Genomic DNA, 17854 nt, shown 5'->3' on the forward strand with positions numbered 1-17854 from the left:
CCCTGATCTGAATTGAAGTGTGAATATGAATTAAAATATGAAACATTAAAAGCACTAAAAGGAATTTTTACACTTCAGACTGAATCATATTACAAAATGTATTTTGATTTAGACTCAAGTGCAAAGAATGTAGAGTGATTAGAGCAACAGTATTTCAGTATTTCACTTCATTCATTAGTTTTGAGAGTTATCCGCACCAAACTCTAAGTTCATAGATGGAAGGTAATTAAGGGGAAAATTACTGATCAAAGTTGACTTTTGACATCCCAGTCTCAGGTCTGCTAATGTGCAGCTCAGTCCAGCATCAATACTATCCCCTGGCATGGATGAAAACAATATTTAATACAACTTTACCATTAAATGTCAGCTACTTTGATGAAATATTGTTCAATTTGTGCACCGGACTTCTTGTGCTGTTGCCCTTCTCGGTATTGATGCTCTGTTTTGTCGTATCTTTTCTCTCTGTCTTGCTAAATAAACAGACAAGACAAACCATCAGCTCTTATCTGAGTGTCTCAGAGCTGAGGTCGCGGTTGGCAGCGTGACTCTGCAGTCTCTCAGACCTGCTGAGTGGCTCTTTGTTCGGACTTCTACACAATACACACACACACACTTTACTCAGTTTTGAATCCATGTCACTACAACAACCAAACCACTCTTATTACTAATACGTGGCAGAACTAAGTAATAAACAAGACTGGCAGAGCAGCTCTGAAGCTTCCCAAAGGTTAGCATGTGACATTGTTTCCTCCATATTTGATCACAGCCACCCAAACAGGGTGTGTACTAGTTGTTTTTGTTATTGTTGATGCTGTAAATGTCAGAAGAGCTGCCTCAGAAAATATCACTCTGTCTTGTAATCTACTTGTGGAAAAAAGGTGAAGGACAAAAAGTTTCCACTGCAGGCAAACTTTCACTTCTCCAACTGAACCTCAGAGTTATCAAGTCCACCAAGAAATCACTGACGCTCGCAGGATAAAAGCTGGCCATTGTCCTTTCAGCGGCAGCCAGATTCCCTTCAATTATAGATGATTCAGCTCCCCTCCCTCCCTCCTTCCCCACATCTACCCTCTTTCCTCTCCATTCTCCTCTCTTTTTTTCAGTCCCAGCCATTACTGCCCCTCCAAACACCTTCAGCGCCAGCGTCTCCTTTTGCTTCCCATCTCCATTTGTCATGCATGAAATCTTTTAATGGAGTTAACCAATGGGAGAATAATGGAGCGGCCAGATGGGGATCCATCTAATCCTTCGTGCTTCTGTATATGTTTAAAATAGAAACAAAGTCACTGAGTTCGTTGGGATATTACCGTTCTGCTCTGTTGTATTGGCCTGGGGGTTACAGAGACCAGCAGGTCCCTTCAAGGTCACAGGTTCAGTTGCTACAACCTGAACCTGTTGTCCGTCCTTATTTAAAAGGCATGTCCAGACATGACGTCTTTTAGACTTTTTTCACGTTTAAAATAATATTTCTAAAGTCTAAAGGCTGATCAGCAAACACAACAGATTTTATATATAGTATAATACCAGTGGTTTTGAAATCATTACCAGCAGAAGCAGTTCCCTTGGTGGTGTCTGCACACATAGCTGTAGATATCGCAGCTAATTTTGCTCCTTATAAAAGGTTAGTAAAGGTTAGATATTAGTGTGAATCCACACACTAATATAAAAAAAAATTCATATACATCATAATCATATTTTTCTTACTCCTCCTTACCCCTAATTCACTAAGTTGGAATGAAAGTATCCTTCGTGCAGATAGTTTGGGTTTTATTTGCTGAGGTTTGGAAATCTCCCACTACCCCAATGTAATAGAGGAGAATGAACCTTATTTGGGGTGCTCAAAGCATCTCAAAACTCAATTTAAGAAACTCACCAGCAATGTGTCTTTCCAGAAACAATGTCCCGGTAACTCAGAATAATCCACAACCCCCCCTGTGGACAGTTTTCAGCATTTTGTTTTTTTCAGATCAGCGAATGGAAAAGCTTTCACGAGGGGATTTATTGTTATGCTATAAGTTTACTTAACAATAAGCATAGCAAAAATGCATATATTACTATGTAAATGTTCCCTTATCATATACTTATATCATTTACAAATCATAACTGATTGACCTCTTTGATAATTTTGTCAGATCTGTTATGGACAACTTACAGCTTTGATTATTTTGAGTATATTTGAGTATATGGAGTTTCCATTTTCTACCTGGGAAATATGCTCTAATCAGCCAAAATAACTAAGAAAACTTGTGTGGGTAGACACAGGAGAGCTTTAAGAAAGTAGAGCAGCGCTTTACCTCTGGAGCTGCAATGTTGAGCGCAGGGTTGGCCAGTTCAAACCTCTCCTGAGATTTCTCTCTGGCCAGACGGGCCGCCTCCTTCACCTCCTTAAACTGCTCTGCAAACTGCAGGTGGAGGGAGAGAAGAGACAGAAGTCACACAAGATAACCTGAAAATTCAAGCACACCATACCTGCATCATTCCTAAATCACTGTTTCAAATCTTCCTTTGGTACTTGTACATGATAATGTAAGTTCATAAAAAATAATTCATTCTGGGGTAAAAGAATATTTGTTCCATTTATCGTTCAGATGCTGTGATTTCTGACCTCTTTTTGTTCTTTATCTGTAATTTCAATGCAGTAATTTAAGCTTTTTTGCACTCACTCTTGATAACAGTTTAAGTTAAAATAAAAATACAAATATTTGAAATAAATAAATATCGTGAGAGGAAATGTATGAAAATCTGCGTCATGGTGATGAAAAGCGAAACTGTACACTGGAGATGTTTTGTGTCTATGTGTAAATATAATCCAGCTGCCTCAGACACTGACAGAATCTGAATAAAAGAGGAATTAAAAATGGGGCCTTGATCATCACATTACTGTCCTCTCCAGCTCCCATAGCCCCCCCTCCCATACCCTCTCTGTGTCATATCTAATAAATGAAAGACTCTTTGAAGTATTTTGTTTGAATGCTGCAGAGGTGTGTGCAAGTAGTGTTTACCTGCTGCAGCTGCTGCTCTGTGGAGAAGCCCAGGCCGTAGACAGTGTTGGCCCGGCTATCTGCCCACTGGCCAAACTTCTGGGAGGTTTTGGTGAAGGTCATGTTGGGGGTAATGGTGCTGTTGATGATGGCCTGACACCACAGAAAGAAGAACAGAGAGGGATATTGAACATGGCGCATTAAATATGTAAACTGGAGGGTGTTCAGCCGAAATCTATAGGGGATCAACAATAACATAAATCTGAGATACAGATAGGAAAGAAAATTACTGGAATTGTTATATTTCTTTTTATGATTTATATCTTTTATTTATATTTATCTTTTATTTAGTTATATTTTTTACTATAAAGACTACTTTGTTCACTGGAACGTTTTTATTATTCATATTTTAGATTTTTTTTTTTGCAAATTGTTACAATTCCTTCAGCACTATTTACAACCATATATTCATTTCACAGATTTCTTCATAATCAGAATTTTAAAAGTAAATCCACAACTACAGTAGCTGTGATGAAGGTGCATCAACTCCAATTCTGCCTTAACAAGGTGGGGTGCTGCACTTGCATGGACTTGTATGCATTTATCAAGTTACATGCTTAAAAAGCCTGTTTTCAAAAAGGTCATTTTCAAGGACAAAGAATTCACAATATCCAGAACCAACAAGAAGAACATTAATAATTTCTGTCACCTTTAAATGCCAAATTCATTATAGCCCACTGTTATTTTTTATTTGTATCTACTTGACCAGCAAATATGCAGATTTTCATCTGATTATCAAGAGGCCAACTATTCACTGTGCAGCAGCCCATTACAATAACAGGCTGCTGTTGGCTTGGAGTTCTATGGTTTATAATAAAAAATTAATTACATGGCAACATTAATACCACAAGTCACATTTTTTGCAGTTGTGTAACTTACAGTTAAAAACATTATGGAGGTCTACTGGAGAACTGTGCATAAATAAAGACAAAAGATATAACAACCAGAGAAAGAGCTAAGTGAAAAAGCTTGTTGTGGTGTGCGATGATCTGTTCAGTAATCCTAAGTGAACAGTCTGATTAGGTGGATTTCTTGCCAAATGTAGATTTCTTTGGTCTCTTCTCCAAAAGCCTCAAGTCTCAGGGCAGTAAATTGGCAGAATAGGCTGATAACAACAACGCCCAGTGTTTTCTCTGAGTTTCATTTAGGTGCTAACAAGCTATGCTGTTATTGTGGATGCGTCATTACCAATGTGGGTGTGTTATAAATATTCTGCTGACAATGTGTCAATGTGTGCAACTCTGACTAATGCATCCACAACCAAATGGAAAACAGATTTATTTCCCTTTATTTGAAGAATCTCAGGATAGGCTGCACAGAGTGGGCTAAATAAAATGAAAGTCAGGAGGATATGATACTACACAAATAAAGAGTCCCTACACTTATGTAATACTAATACTATATGAGGAAAATACTATTAACTCACTGCTGAATGCAACAAGGTGCAGTATGTTACTACAGAAATTCAATTAAAGCTTCATTTGATTTTTAATGCAGTCCCACTGCATCTCATACTGGCTTTATTTGACAGAAATACAATAATCCAAAAAAAAAAAAAAAAATCAAGTTAAATAAAAGAATCAAATCAATGCTGGAAAAGACTAGAAAAATGTGGTTTAAAGAACAATTTATTGGTCACCTTAACATTTCTCCTCTTAAAAGAATCTAAGCAGAATTGTTTTTGTGTCTTAACCTGAAAATTATACCAGATAACAATATGTGTCCCCCTATCTTTGACACCAACTGGTCCTTGCCTTCTGTCTCCTAAGACAACACACAGAACCTTCATCCACATCCACTATTACAAATATTCATGACAAAGTTCAAATCATTGCTTGTGGCTGATATATGCTGTGTTTGTGTGTAATGTGAACATATGAAGTAGCATTTCTGCATCTGTATCTGTGTAGTCAAATGTGTGGTGGGCTCCCACCTTGGTCCCGCCCACGCTGATGATGCGGTAGACGGTGCGGCTGGCATCGTAGAAGAAGGACACGGTGACGGCGTGTTTACTGGCTGGCAGCCAGTTGCGCTTGGTGGCCGGGTCGATCTGGAAGACATGAGCTCTGGCGCTGAAGATGGGCTGCTCCCTTTAAAAACACACAACAAAACAACAGAACATATTAACTGAATGTTACAGATGATTGTACAAGTGTGACATTCATTTACAAAACACTACTGTATATATCCAGGCAGGTAGGTCCTCAAGCTGTGAAGGCACCATGTTTTCAAAAGATGGACTTACTCTGGAGAAGAAGAGTTTTCAGTTATCTGGCTAAAGCTGCCACTGTTTACAGTAACCATCTGTGTGTTTAGCGTAGTGTTAGCTTGCTAGTGTTTCTCTGCAATATAGTTTAATTAATTACATTTGCATAAAGGGGAGGTAAAAAACAACTTAAATAACTATTTTCAACTGTTCAATGTACAACGTACCCCTACCCTCCTTGCAATCAGACACAGACCATCACTTCATACAAACAACTATGGAATAACATGAAACATCAAACCACATGCTAATGCCCAAACATACATACAAATGCTGTATGAAAAAGATTTCATACACTGATAAATATCTACACATCCATTTATGACAGCAGATTTTCCAGAATGGCCTGTTTTGTAACCCTGTTTGTAGTCTTTACATTTACATTTAAAAGATGATGCTGCTGAAATGTAATTTATGAATCATTTCCTATGTTATTTAAAAGTGGTTTGCAGCCATATCGAAATTAGTCATTTTTTTTAAATTTACTTTTAGATATATGCAGTATATCAACAAATTCCAAAACATGTGTATGGTTATGGTAAGAGTATCGGTTAGGCAAGAATGCCATCAATTTCCTGCTTTTGGACAAGGTAGAAAGCAAGAAAATATTTTCAATGTTGTATTTTGTAATCTTTTTATTATTTTGCTTATCACTATTGCATTGGATCTTTATTGTTTTCCATTAGCTTTTGCTATTATTGTCCCATGAGCACCTGCTGGCATTGGTGCAGTAATAATCTCCCAGCTGATAACTTCTCTATAAAAATAACTTGGCAGCCTGTTTTTAACTGAAACGTTTTTTGGTAACAGTTTCGAAAACTACTTTCTATCTTTATTTTATAGTGAAGAACAGAAATATCTGAACTCCATTGCAAATATCTAAAAAAGATGGGCCTAAAAAGAGATCACCCATGGCTGTTTTAGGTTAGAAAGAACCTTAAAATGAACACACTGATAATTTATTTTACCATACCAGGTTTAATACATAAAGACTGATACTAATAGAACAAATGAAAACATAACACAGGAACACGAGTGTAAGCTTTAAGAACATAGCTTTTGTCACTTTCTAAAAGGAGGTGAATAAATCTGTTTTCTGCCTGAACACTTAATTTGTCACTCCGCTCTATCACAAACAGTGAAGAGAGCCTGAGGTCAAGTGTTACATGCCTGATTCAGACTCTCATTCCAGGTCTGATGCAAACTATATCCATCATTATTATACACTGATCTGAAAGGGGTAGTTTAAAATCACAAAATAACATTTCCTTTTACCTCTAGCTGTACTAATATTGGGTTTATTTGCAGAGATTTTGAGACATCTGTCACTGAAACTTACTGTATGATCTCACATTTAAACAACGCAAGCAGATGGATCTGTTTGTGGTACTCAAAGAACAGAAATTCAAAAAATTACTTTTAAAAAACTCAACAGCAACATGTCTTTCCAGAAATAATATCCGGTTTCTCCCAGATAATCCACATTTAATATGGTAATTCATATTTTTGAATACTTTTTTTTAGAACTAAAAACTGTTCATAGCCAATTTCTGGATAATCCTGAATTACTGGGACATTGTTGACATTTATTTTTTAATGTTCTGAGCACCACAACTTCCATGGTGGTGGCAGAAGTCTCAGCAGGTACTGTGAAGGCATATTCACATTATTGTGGGAAAACAGCTTTTGTGGGCACCATTATTGCGTTTGTGGTGTGTTTCGACGGCTCTGCGTGGGTGTCCGCGGTGCGCCAAGTACAGCAGGGGTGCGCCAAAAGTTCAAATGTACTGAACTGTGACCTACGCTGACCTTTGTGGTCGAAGCCAACTGCTGTTGACCACAGCCTGAACTGAAAAGTGGATGAAAAATGAATTAACACTATACTTGTGTTACACTACATGATTTCATACACTGATAAATATCTACACACATCCATTTATGACAGCAGGTTTTCTGAACTTTCAGAAGTGTACTATAACAAATTGGCCTCAAATCAAGACCAGACAAACAGCAAATATAACAGCAAAAATAACAGTTTGACTCTCTGAAAAGTAGCAATCCAATGCTATCAACTTTACAGAGCAGACTCAGAAACGAACGTGCGCATGATCCGGACTACACGCTCCAATCTGATTCTACTCTTAAGAATGCCTGCGCACTTTCAAATGTTGACTTGCAGACTGAGAAGCGCTCAGAATTTGTTTTGTGCTCTCAAATCTGTATATCAATATAATAATCATCAATATACTTCCATAATGTTTGCTTTGTTCATTCTATTTACAGCATGTATATAAATATACTATAGGTATTATTTTTGGATGGCAGAATTTTTCAGAAAAAGCAATACATTTTAGTTAAAGGTGGGGTATGCGATTCTAATCCAATACACGTCTTTTTTTATCAAAGTCAGCAAATATCTCTTCACGGTCTGCTAGTTGTCCGTTCAGTGTGTGCGCTGAACGGACTGTGTTTGTACACAGCCCTGGCTCTGTAAATGGGAAACTAACAAAGTGGACCGAGCCACACGACACTATTCCAGCCATGTTCGTTCTATATCATAGTATTTGTCATGGTGTTGGATTTCTCCAGAATGACATACCCGCCCTTTAATAAGCTTTCATGTGCTGCTTTATGAAAAGGAAACCATAATAACAAATGCATTCACAGTTATCCCGAAGAGCAATGCAATACTGAAAAAAATGGAAATAAAGTGGAAATATCAGACACGCATCAGTACATTGATCAAAGCCAAAAGGCTAAAACATCATCATTAAATCATCATCATCATTAAAATTAACATCATTATGAGTGTGAAGCATTTACTTGTTCGGCGCTTTGGGACCTAACTCTTCACTGAGCGTGCAATGGTGGTGAATAAAGCTATAAATAGGTACAAAAATACTCCCAATTTTCAAATGTGATTGTGTTTTTCAAGGACCTCGAGGTCATTGATGCACTCCTGGTGTAATGAGGCTATTGGTACAAATGAAGATCTGCTAACCGCTAGCAGTCCAATTAGCCATCGTGCTCTCTTTGAAGAACTATACACTTGCTGTGGGGACTAACAGAGGCTCACAGGACGATGAAGGACTACGCAGGCACTTTGGTGAATTCATGCAACATTACATAGCTAATAGAGTTTACATAATGTTAATGTATGCAATGAGCCGTTCCCCTTGCAAGTCAATTACATACTGACATTAATGAGGATAATGTGTACTGGGAGGAGGCTGTGTTCTTTGTCTAAGCAAGAGAAATAACCACTTATATAGGTCAGCACTGGCTATATGAAGCATAGTTCCCACTGGATTTGGTTGGAATTATTTTACATTTGCATACAAACAATAGTGGTTATTGTTTCAACACCGATTACTGAAGCTACAATCGACAATAGACAATAGGAGCACAGCAAAGGAAGCAGATTCAGGTCCAGGACGGCAGCAGCTAGAGATACAAGAGATATCTCTAACTGATGATACAAATATAGGTCTAAGTTAACTGAACAACATGGAGTCACTGGACATGTAGAGCAAACTACTGAGTCTCTAATTTGTGATAGACAAGGCTCTTAAAAGGGACAGTTCACCCACAGTTACCTGTAGTGCTATTTATCTATCTAGATTGTTGTGGTGTGAGCTGCATTTATATATATATATATATATATATATATAAATATAAAATGGGACTAGGCTAAATTATCTTGTGAGACTAGCAAGCTAGTAGCTAACTAGCTTGGTCTTACTATGGCTTTGACTTGGAAGCTACTGCATTTAGCCTTATCTTATTGGTTCAGTGCTGCCAACTGTTTTAGTTACAAGTTACTTGTTGCTTAGAAAGTTGCTTTAAGCCACGTGACATGTTTAGCAGGAAATGTATAATCAATAACACTATAACTGAGGTTTCTTCCATTATTTCCCTGTTAAAAAGGGTTTTGGGGGGGCAGGGGAGTTTTTCCTCATTCGAATCGAGGGACTAAGGACAGAGGGTGTTGCTGTACAGATTGTAGAGGCTCTTAAGGCAAATTGTGATTTGTGATAATGGGCTATATAAATAAAATTTACTTGACTAATAATGGCTAGATTCCATTTGAATGTGTCAGTTCGAGTGTCCAGCTACTGGGTATACTGGCTCTTTGTCAGGGCTAACAAGGAAATAAATGGAATGAAGCCATTATTGTTTTCATTTATACCTGTGCTTTTCTCTCTCTATAACAAGCCAAAATGTCTGCCAATAAACAGACTGAAAAGATTTGCGACTACCACAACTATCAACAGGGAGGTGTTCAATGTTGCCAAACTGTTCTTTCAAATGTTAACAGTGCTGTAATTAACGTCCTGCTGCAATGCATTTGTTGCTGTTATAGCAGCGAAAAGAACACAGTTATGTGTAAATCATAAAACACTGCATGCAATATTTGTACTGCATGTTTAATTTGCAACACACACTTCATGATTGCACTGATAAGTTGTTTGGACTGTAGTTTATATGCCACTGCTGTTTTTTGGGGTTTTAATCTCATGTAGATTATTTCTACCTTTCACCTTAACCCAGTTATGCCACAAGAACAAGAAAGGTCAATCTGCATCCTGACAAAAACAATAACCCAACACTGTTACAGACAGGGCATCTGTAGGGCAACATGAATGGTGCTTCCAAGCAGTCAATCACTCATCAAATTTCCCAGCTTGAGCATTTGTGTGTGTGAGTTATCATCTCTATCACCTTTAACAGCCATTTTAGCAACAATTTATCAAGTAAAAATATTTCATGTCTCACAGTAACAAGACTATGATAGAACCATGAATGTGTGTAATTCTATGAAAGCAGCAAGTTTAAGAAAGATTTTGTAACAAAGCTTTTCAGGTAGGAGAGTTCGATCTGAGGTTTGTGGTAAACCTCAACATTTATCTCACTGTCAGGAGGTAAAGTCCTGCTTAATCAAGCAAATTAACAGCACCATGAAAGTACTTAATTATAATCAATAAAACTAATTATCTGGCTGCATGACTGATAACCAGGACATTAAAGGCAATAAGCCAATAAGCCAAAATAAATACGAATTAACATCAAAGTAAAATAGCTTCAGTGAGGATTTCCATTCTATCATATTCTCATTTTAATGAGAACTGATGACTGACTGCTCATCAGCTCCCAGCCGTCACAGCGGATCAAACTGAAATTAATGTCCCGTCATTCATTTGGCCCTTCTTGACGTTGCTCTGCGAAAAGCACGTCAAGCTAATCATCTCAGACAGGATGCATCACGTCGAGCTTTGATGATATGAGTAGATTAAAACTGGATTAAATTCCTCCTGGAGGTGAGGGAGAGCAAACATGGCACAGCAGCTTGACAGTCTCAGAAGTCTTGTCTAGACTAATGCGGGGCAGTAGAGCGGTAGTCTGATGTGGTACAGCGTCTTGTACTTTACACACACCTCATCCAATTAACATGAAACTGTGTAGCTCTTAATTAAATCTGGTGTTGTGAGAGTAAAACCCTGCATGACTGAGTAGAAGGAGACAGCTATTCATATCTGATAACCTGAAGAGATGTCTTTAAAGAAGTGTAGACAACTGAAATGTTAAGCTCATGTTAAAGAATCAAGCCAACATATCTAAGCCCACAGGAAGACAAGTTACTATATTTATGTCTAATAAATGAGCAAGATATGATCTGAATACCTCCACTGGTGGTGGAGGTAGCACCAGTAACACCATTAACTTAAGTGAAGTAGATAAATGAAGTAGCAATAGACCACCATGTAAAAATGCTCACGTACAATTAAAGTCCTGCACTCAACATGTTATGTAAGTTAAAATGCAGAAATATTTGCAGCAAAATATATTTAAGTTTAAAAAAATACAAATAAAAAACCTCATACAGCCATGTTATTGGATCGTTACTAAACATTACTTGAACAATTGAGAATGACTTCCAGATGGGAGCCGAAACGTCTTGATTCTGAAAACAGTGTCCAGATGACTACGAAACCTTTTCTACGATAAACATTACTATGTACGCAGAATTATAATGACGGAGCTCGTTGAAGTGGAGGTCCTTAGCTTACTTTATATACTGCTGCGTAGTTGAATCTATAAAAATGCATCATATTCTATAAATTGATCATATATTGTGTATAAAATCTTAATCTGCAACTAGTCAGATAAATGTAGTAAAAACTACAATATTTCACACTGAAAATGTAGCATAAGTTTAAAGTAGCATTAAACTGAAATACTCAAGTGGAGTACAAGTACCTCTAAATTGTACTCAAGTAGAGTACTTGTAAATGTACTGTTAATCTTCATACAGCAGTTACTTGTGTGCTGAGGATACCCACCTCCTGCTGTGAGCCAGAGGCCTGAATTCAGTGAGGGGTCATCTGGATCAATTATTGTTAATTTATTCCAGGTCAAATATACATCTGCCCATCCATCCCCCTCTGTCATACTGTTCACACCCTCTGCCATGCATCCATGCATGAGTGGGGGGAGAACTGTGTTCAGATTACAGCTCAGTAATTAAAGGGGTCAAAAACATGACAACGTGTTGTTTGAGGTGTAAACTGATTTCTCTGACCTCCAAACAAACAGGTTAGCAGTACTATTATGAGGGCAATAACAAGCCATAACTTTATAAAAAGTTCCCTTTGTGCCATGTTCTGTGTGAAGATACAGATGTTTTTCTTTAACACTAGTTGCTCCCAAGGTTTAATAGGACTGATTGCAAATGATACTTTCAGTTTATCTATCAAGGGAAACGTAGGAGGTATTTCATAATTAGAAAAACTCACCCATAACCAGGTGAGATCAAAAGTTTCACACGCCCATCACGTGTCTCGGCCAACAATGTTTTCAAACTGAATTCCTCCTTTTTCTCTTAGTGTACATCATTTTACATGGGAATTAGCAAGTAACAATTATCATAATTTATTAATATGACAATTTTTTTCTCAATATATCAATCAATCATTTGGTCTATAAAATGTCGGAAAATAGTGAGAAATGTTCGTCACAATTTCCCAGACGCAACACTTCAAAACTCTAAGATATCCAGTAAATCACATCACATGAGACAGAAGAAAAGCAGTAGATCCTTACAACTGAGAAACTGGGGCTAAGTAATGTCCGCCATCTTACTTGAAAATGACTTAAATTATTACTCGATTATCAAAATAATTTTCTCTCTAATTTCTACTTCCTCTCTAGTGGGAATTCCAGCTAAAATGAGAAAATATTAAAAAAAAATAAAGAAAACTTGTCTACATTGTCAGTGGCAATAATGCCTAAACTAGAAATGTGAGTAACCTGAGAAGCTTTTGAGAGCTGGTTTTGTTTTGGAAATTCTCACAGAACAGCCCATTATGAAAACAACAGCTTGTACATTCTCCTTGGGGTTTTTTATTAAATTTGTATTCAGGGTCAGAGTGGAGGAGACAAAAAAAGACAGACAAGCCAAATCTGAAGACACAGGAGAGAAAGCTCTACTGCGACCTGAGCCCAGGTGGGCAGGCCAGCGGGGGGAACAGGGCTGAATCCTCTATGGGCACAACCACTTTTCATGCCTTTCTGGGACACTTTATCTTCACACATCTTTGTATTCATGCACCGCGCAGGTCTGCAGCGGTCTGTCGCAGGGGGGCTGTCACCGTTGGATCATCTGATGGTTTTGATGTGGTGCCAACTGACAGATTTAAAACTACACTTTCCCTCAGAAGAACTTTGCCTTCAGAAACCTTTATTTGATATGCTGCTGTTGTCAAAGAATGTTAGAGCGAGGCAGCTGAGTCTGAGTTGACGGCTGAAGCTTTAGGTTTTCTTTAATCCACCGAGCGTCCTCTACGTTCCCCATCAAAGCACCGCAATGCCACCAGATAGAGGAGGCACGCAGCCCTGAGGCTAACAGCTACACTCCACCCTCATGATAAATTATTCGAGGTGAAGCATTCAGATGAATTTCGAGGTTATGGGTGTACATACAGAATGAGAGATCTGATGAAATGTCGGACTGAGCCAAACAAACATCTCTTTTCCTCCTTCAGTCTGTCTCCTGGAGGGGCTTCTGCTGAGCATGCAAGCTCTTTTTCAGCTTCATATTCATACAGATGAAATAGTTCTCCCAGGCACAGGAAAATATTACAACGGTATTTGGCTGCTGCCTGCAGCAAAGGCGTAAACAGAGGGACTTAAGATAGCTCCATCTGGACAAGCTGGAAGACAGACAGTACGAGGGCTGAGTTTTCTACAGGGAGCCGTCAGAAAACAAGGAGGATTGAATAGACTTCCTCTGACCTACGTGGCGTCATTCACCGCAGGATTTCATGCTCAGTTTCAAATAACTGTTTGGACATCTTCGATAACGGTTCATTACCTCCTGTAAAATAGAAATCACATCTGGGAAATACAACTTGAAAAATTGGAATTTATTGACAAGCTACAGGTCGTCATTAGGGCTTCAAATAATTATTTTCCTCATCGATTAACCTGACGATTATTTTCTCGATTAATCATGACCAAGGTGACATCTTTTTTTTTTTTATTTGATCAACAGTCCAAAACATTAAAAGGTCTCCATATGTGAGTAAGTGAGATTTCCATGTCTTTTTTGATTATAAGGTCTAGGTGCTATATAAATACTGTGAAAGTATCAAAACGTTCAATCCACAGCCCGTATTCAGAAAAGGTCCACGCGGACTCACTGTCCCAACTTTTTTTGTTGTTGATTTAATTTAACAACATAAAGCAGTCATTCCTTGGGTATCACTGATATTAACACACAGAGCCATGGCAATACAACAGGACCCTTCCTGACCTGATTAGACTAAATATAATCTGCAACCAAGTCAGGCCAGGTGGACCATTAAAAGTAGTAAGCTCCATTTTTATCAAAAATCTTAATAGAAAGATTTTGTGTCTTTATTTATATGTCTGCTGGCAAGTTACTAATCCAGGGATTGTAGAGGAACCAAGTAAAACAGTTTTTGAGTGTAAAGATTCATAACTAATATAAATAAGATGTAAATTAAAGTTGTTGTCCAGTTATGACCACACAGCATGTGACAGAAAAGAATTGAATCAGAAAACTTTCAGATGTGGCGTGTTTAAATAAAAATAAGATCACAGTACTGATGTTCTGGGGTCACTGTTCATTCCTGACAAATAAGATAACAACCAAGAACCCCCAAAGCCCTGATCACTGAACCCTCACAGACTCATGAACAGCATCACCTGTGATATCACCACGGGCGTCTGAGAGCAGGAGGGTGTGAGGGCTCTAAACAGTGTGTAACAAAAAAGAGCTACCCTATCTTAAATAGGACAGCATTTTGTGAAATCATGTTACCTGCATAGTGACATTTCTAAAGTTTGAGGCCGTGTGTAGTTTAATGAACTGGAGTGTTTGTTTTTTGCTCCCTGTTTATAAATAAAACAGTTCTGTTAAAAAATTTAAGTGAATACATTCATATCAGAGTTTAAATATTCTCATACTTTCATACTGATATCTCCATTTTTGATAAACTTATAACCGTAAATCAAGAAAATGCTCCGTGGCTCTCAGTGTAGAATTTTCTAAATGTATTTCTTATTCAGTGTCTAGTTGCCGCCACCACACACACACACACGCGGTTGTGCTGTCTGAGAGCTGTGTGTCTTCGCCCCAAGTCATCGCTTTCTAATCCTCTCTTGCTGCTCTCTTCATCTCTCCTCTTAACTTCACTACCCATTCACCACCCTGAATCTCTGATCTGTGAAACAGAAGCTGCACCCTCCTCCCTGGGCCTGCAGTTAGACCCGACCGGTCGCTTCTGTAGTTGAGAAAATACTCCTCAAACTGCCAATAATGGAGCCTATAAGCTCAGCGGGCAGTAAATAGCCTGGGGGGGGGGCAAAACTTTCTGCCAAAAATCCTATTGGTTGTACTTAAGAGCCAACGTTCACACTTTAAACAGCAAATCAGAAAGCTTGCAGGAGATGGCCAAGAGGTTACTTAAAGGTCAAAGCACAAGCAGCTAAACATCCTGTATAAAGATGTATACAAAAGACCTTACATACAGCCGTGTATCCAACTGTGACGAGTCCGAGACTCTGTGGTACTCCAGTCAAAAATGCCGTCACAAGCAGGTACCAAAAATGTTTTTTTAGATCTTTCATTAAATAACAGCAGCAAGAGTTTCATGGAAATGATCAGTAATGAGGAATGCAATGGCAAAATCTGTGTAGTAAGGTCACACAATATTGTTTATAGGAAGAGGAAACAAAAATTATGACTGATTGTGATCGGCTCGATCAGAGAAGCAGTAAAAAAAGTCCTCAGCAGGAAAAAATAAAATATCTCTCCCACTGAAAAAAATAACTGACTTTTCAGTTTGATGCTCATAATTTGAATATACTGTTAATCCAAGGTCAATAAGTTTAGTGAATTTAGCGATTAGTGAAATGACCAACAACAATTTTGATAATCAATTAATCATTTATCAAGCAAAAAGGCCAAACCTTCACTGGTTCCAGCTTCTCAAAATGTGAAGATTTGCTGCTTTTCCCTGTTTTATATAATTGTAAACTGAATATATTTTGTGATGGCCATTTTTCATTAATTCCTCAGGTAAAGGGTAGGTTCACATTTTTTCAGGTCTGTCTTAAAACAATACTCACATACTGTATGTCCATATGTACATTGAAGGGGTTATTGGTCACTGTAATCATTCATCCTGTCCATACCGACCGTGAAGAGATCCTTTCCTAACAAGATTGTAATTTAAGTGATGGGGGACAAAATCCACAGTCCTCGTTCAGGGCAAAAATTGATTTGAAAGTTTAAGTTAATATGAAGCTTCACGTCATATCACGTGGATATCTTCCAGTTACAGTCTTTTTAGTACAAAAGTTCCTGTTTTTGTTTCCTTGCTGAGCTGCAGCAGAGGGACAGTAGCACAAAGAGGGAATATTGTACTAAAAAGACTAACTTTGGAAGACAACTATTTGATTTGACTAAGTCAGACTGCTGAAGCCTCAACTCAGCTTTGGTTGAACTTAGAAATGCATTTTTACACAGAACAAGGACTGTGGATTTTGTCCCCCATCACTTAAATTAAAATCACTTTAGGAAGGGATCTCTTCATGGCCAGTATAGACAAGAGGAACAATGTACCTCTTAAAGCACATGTACCTATGGACATGTGTTTTAAGACTTTAATATGAACCTATCCTTTATGCAATATTGCTGTTACACTGGAGATGTAACATTGTGAAAACTGCAGATGTTCTGATGTAACTTTATTGGATTTCATTTATTTCACCTCATGAAAAGTTTATGCAACAACTCACATTATGTCCTTCATATTCAAGCACCTCTCCATTTGAGAAATCTATAGTTGAGAGGGCAAGAAGCTGCTGTCAATATGTATACACTACAGGGTTATCTATAGAAATCAGTTCTAAAATAAAATGTTCAGCCTGTCAGGTTGAATAACACGTGTTGACCCATAAGCCTGAAAAAAACAAAAAAACAAGAGTTAAATTAAGTCTAAATGAGAGCATCCGCTGAGCATCATTTTTCACCATCTGCACATCAAGACACAAAAAGCTGGAACTCTGCTGTGGTTTTTCAGCCTCTAGGGACTTTTTCACTGACAGGAAAAGGTTTTTTTTTTGCTTTTCTTTTTGGCAGTTTGTCTTTGTTCCTCTAAAAGCATTTCTCCTTTAAGGGTCTGCTTCCTCTGACCTCTGAGAGTAAGTAAGCCTCGTGTCCACATTCCCGAGCCAGTGAAAGTGTCTGGCCCAGTCCAGCAACATGACACGCTACAACTACATACCAAAATAGCACCGCCAGGGGAAATGCTAACTCATGCTGTAGCTGCTCAACAAGTCAACAAATCTGCAGCACAAACCACAGCACAACATAGACGCTGCCCAGGTTTTTTTACACCGCTGCAGTATGAAGTACGAAAGCTTTGGAGTAAAACAAGAATTATGGTCAGTTGCTCAAAGATGTTGACCACTACACTACACAACCACAAGCCTTTAACTAGCAAAACACTTGGAAAAATGCCCAAAACGTGAGCGCTGGTTGTGTTCAACGACAGCACGGCACTTCACTTATCTGAAGGTCAGCTCCTCTTGCAGGAGTCTGACTGATAAGTTACTGCTGTCTCACATTGTGATGGTGACACAAAGCCAGAGTGTTTTCTGTATTCAGGATATGAAGGTCAGGGAGAGACACAGAGCTGATCCTCCGGCAGCATCGTTATTCGCTTTCATGCAAATAAAACGCGGTGAAATGAAATGAACAGAAAGAGAGTGAGCCGAGATGACTGTTGATTCATGCAATTGCAGATGTCTCCAAAACAGCAATTAAGATCCCCACAGAGCGGCTGGTTTCTCCTTGGCCAGTGGGAGGACGCAGACGCTGAACAGCTTTTATGGTATTACGCTGCAGATTAACTCATTATGTTGAAGCTGAAACCAAAGTTTAGACGTCCTCTGTGCTGTAGAGGGAGGCTGCACAGTGACGTTAAGGCTGATTTCAACAGTAAAGGAGATGATATGT

The 17854-nt window shown here is 38.3% G+C and overlaps 1 protein-coding gene across 2 annotated transcripts in view; it reads right to left on the reverse strand.

Moving 5' to 3' along the window:
- The window catches only part of homer3b (homer scaffold protein 3b), a 47444-nt gene that overhangs the window by 24760 nt on the left and 4830 nt on the right, over positions 1 to 17854 (reverse strand). For both annotated transcript variants that reach the window (XM_044200452.1, XM_044200453.1), the window contains exons 3-5: positions 4975 to 5131; positions 3003 to 3134; positions 2295 to 2402 (exon numbers count right to left, since the gene is read on the reverse strand). In XM_044200452.1, coding sequence (XP_044056387.1) covers positions 2295 to 2402; positions 3003 to 3134; positions 4975 to 5131 — 397 coding nt within the window. The remainder of the gene's footprint in view (positions 1 to 2294; positions 2403 to 3002; positions 3135 to 4974; positions 5132 to 17854) is intronic.

The sequence above is a fragment of the Siniperca chuatsi genome, linkage group LG6, assembly GCF_020085105.1.
Source record: "Siniperca chuatsi isolate FFG_IHB_CAS linkage group LG6, ASM2008510v1, whole genome shotgun sequence".
NCBI lineage: Eukaryota > Metazoa > Chordata > Actinopteri > Centrarchiformes > Sinipercidae > Siniperca > Siniperca chuatsi.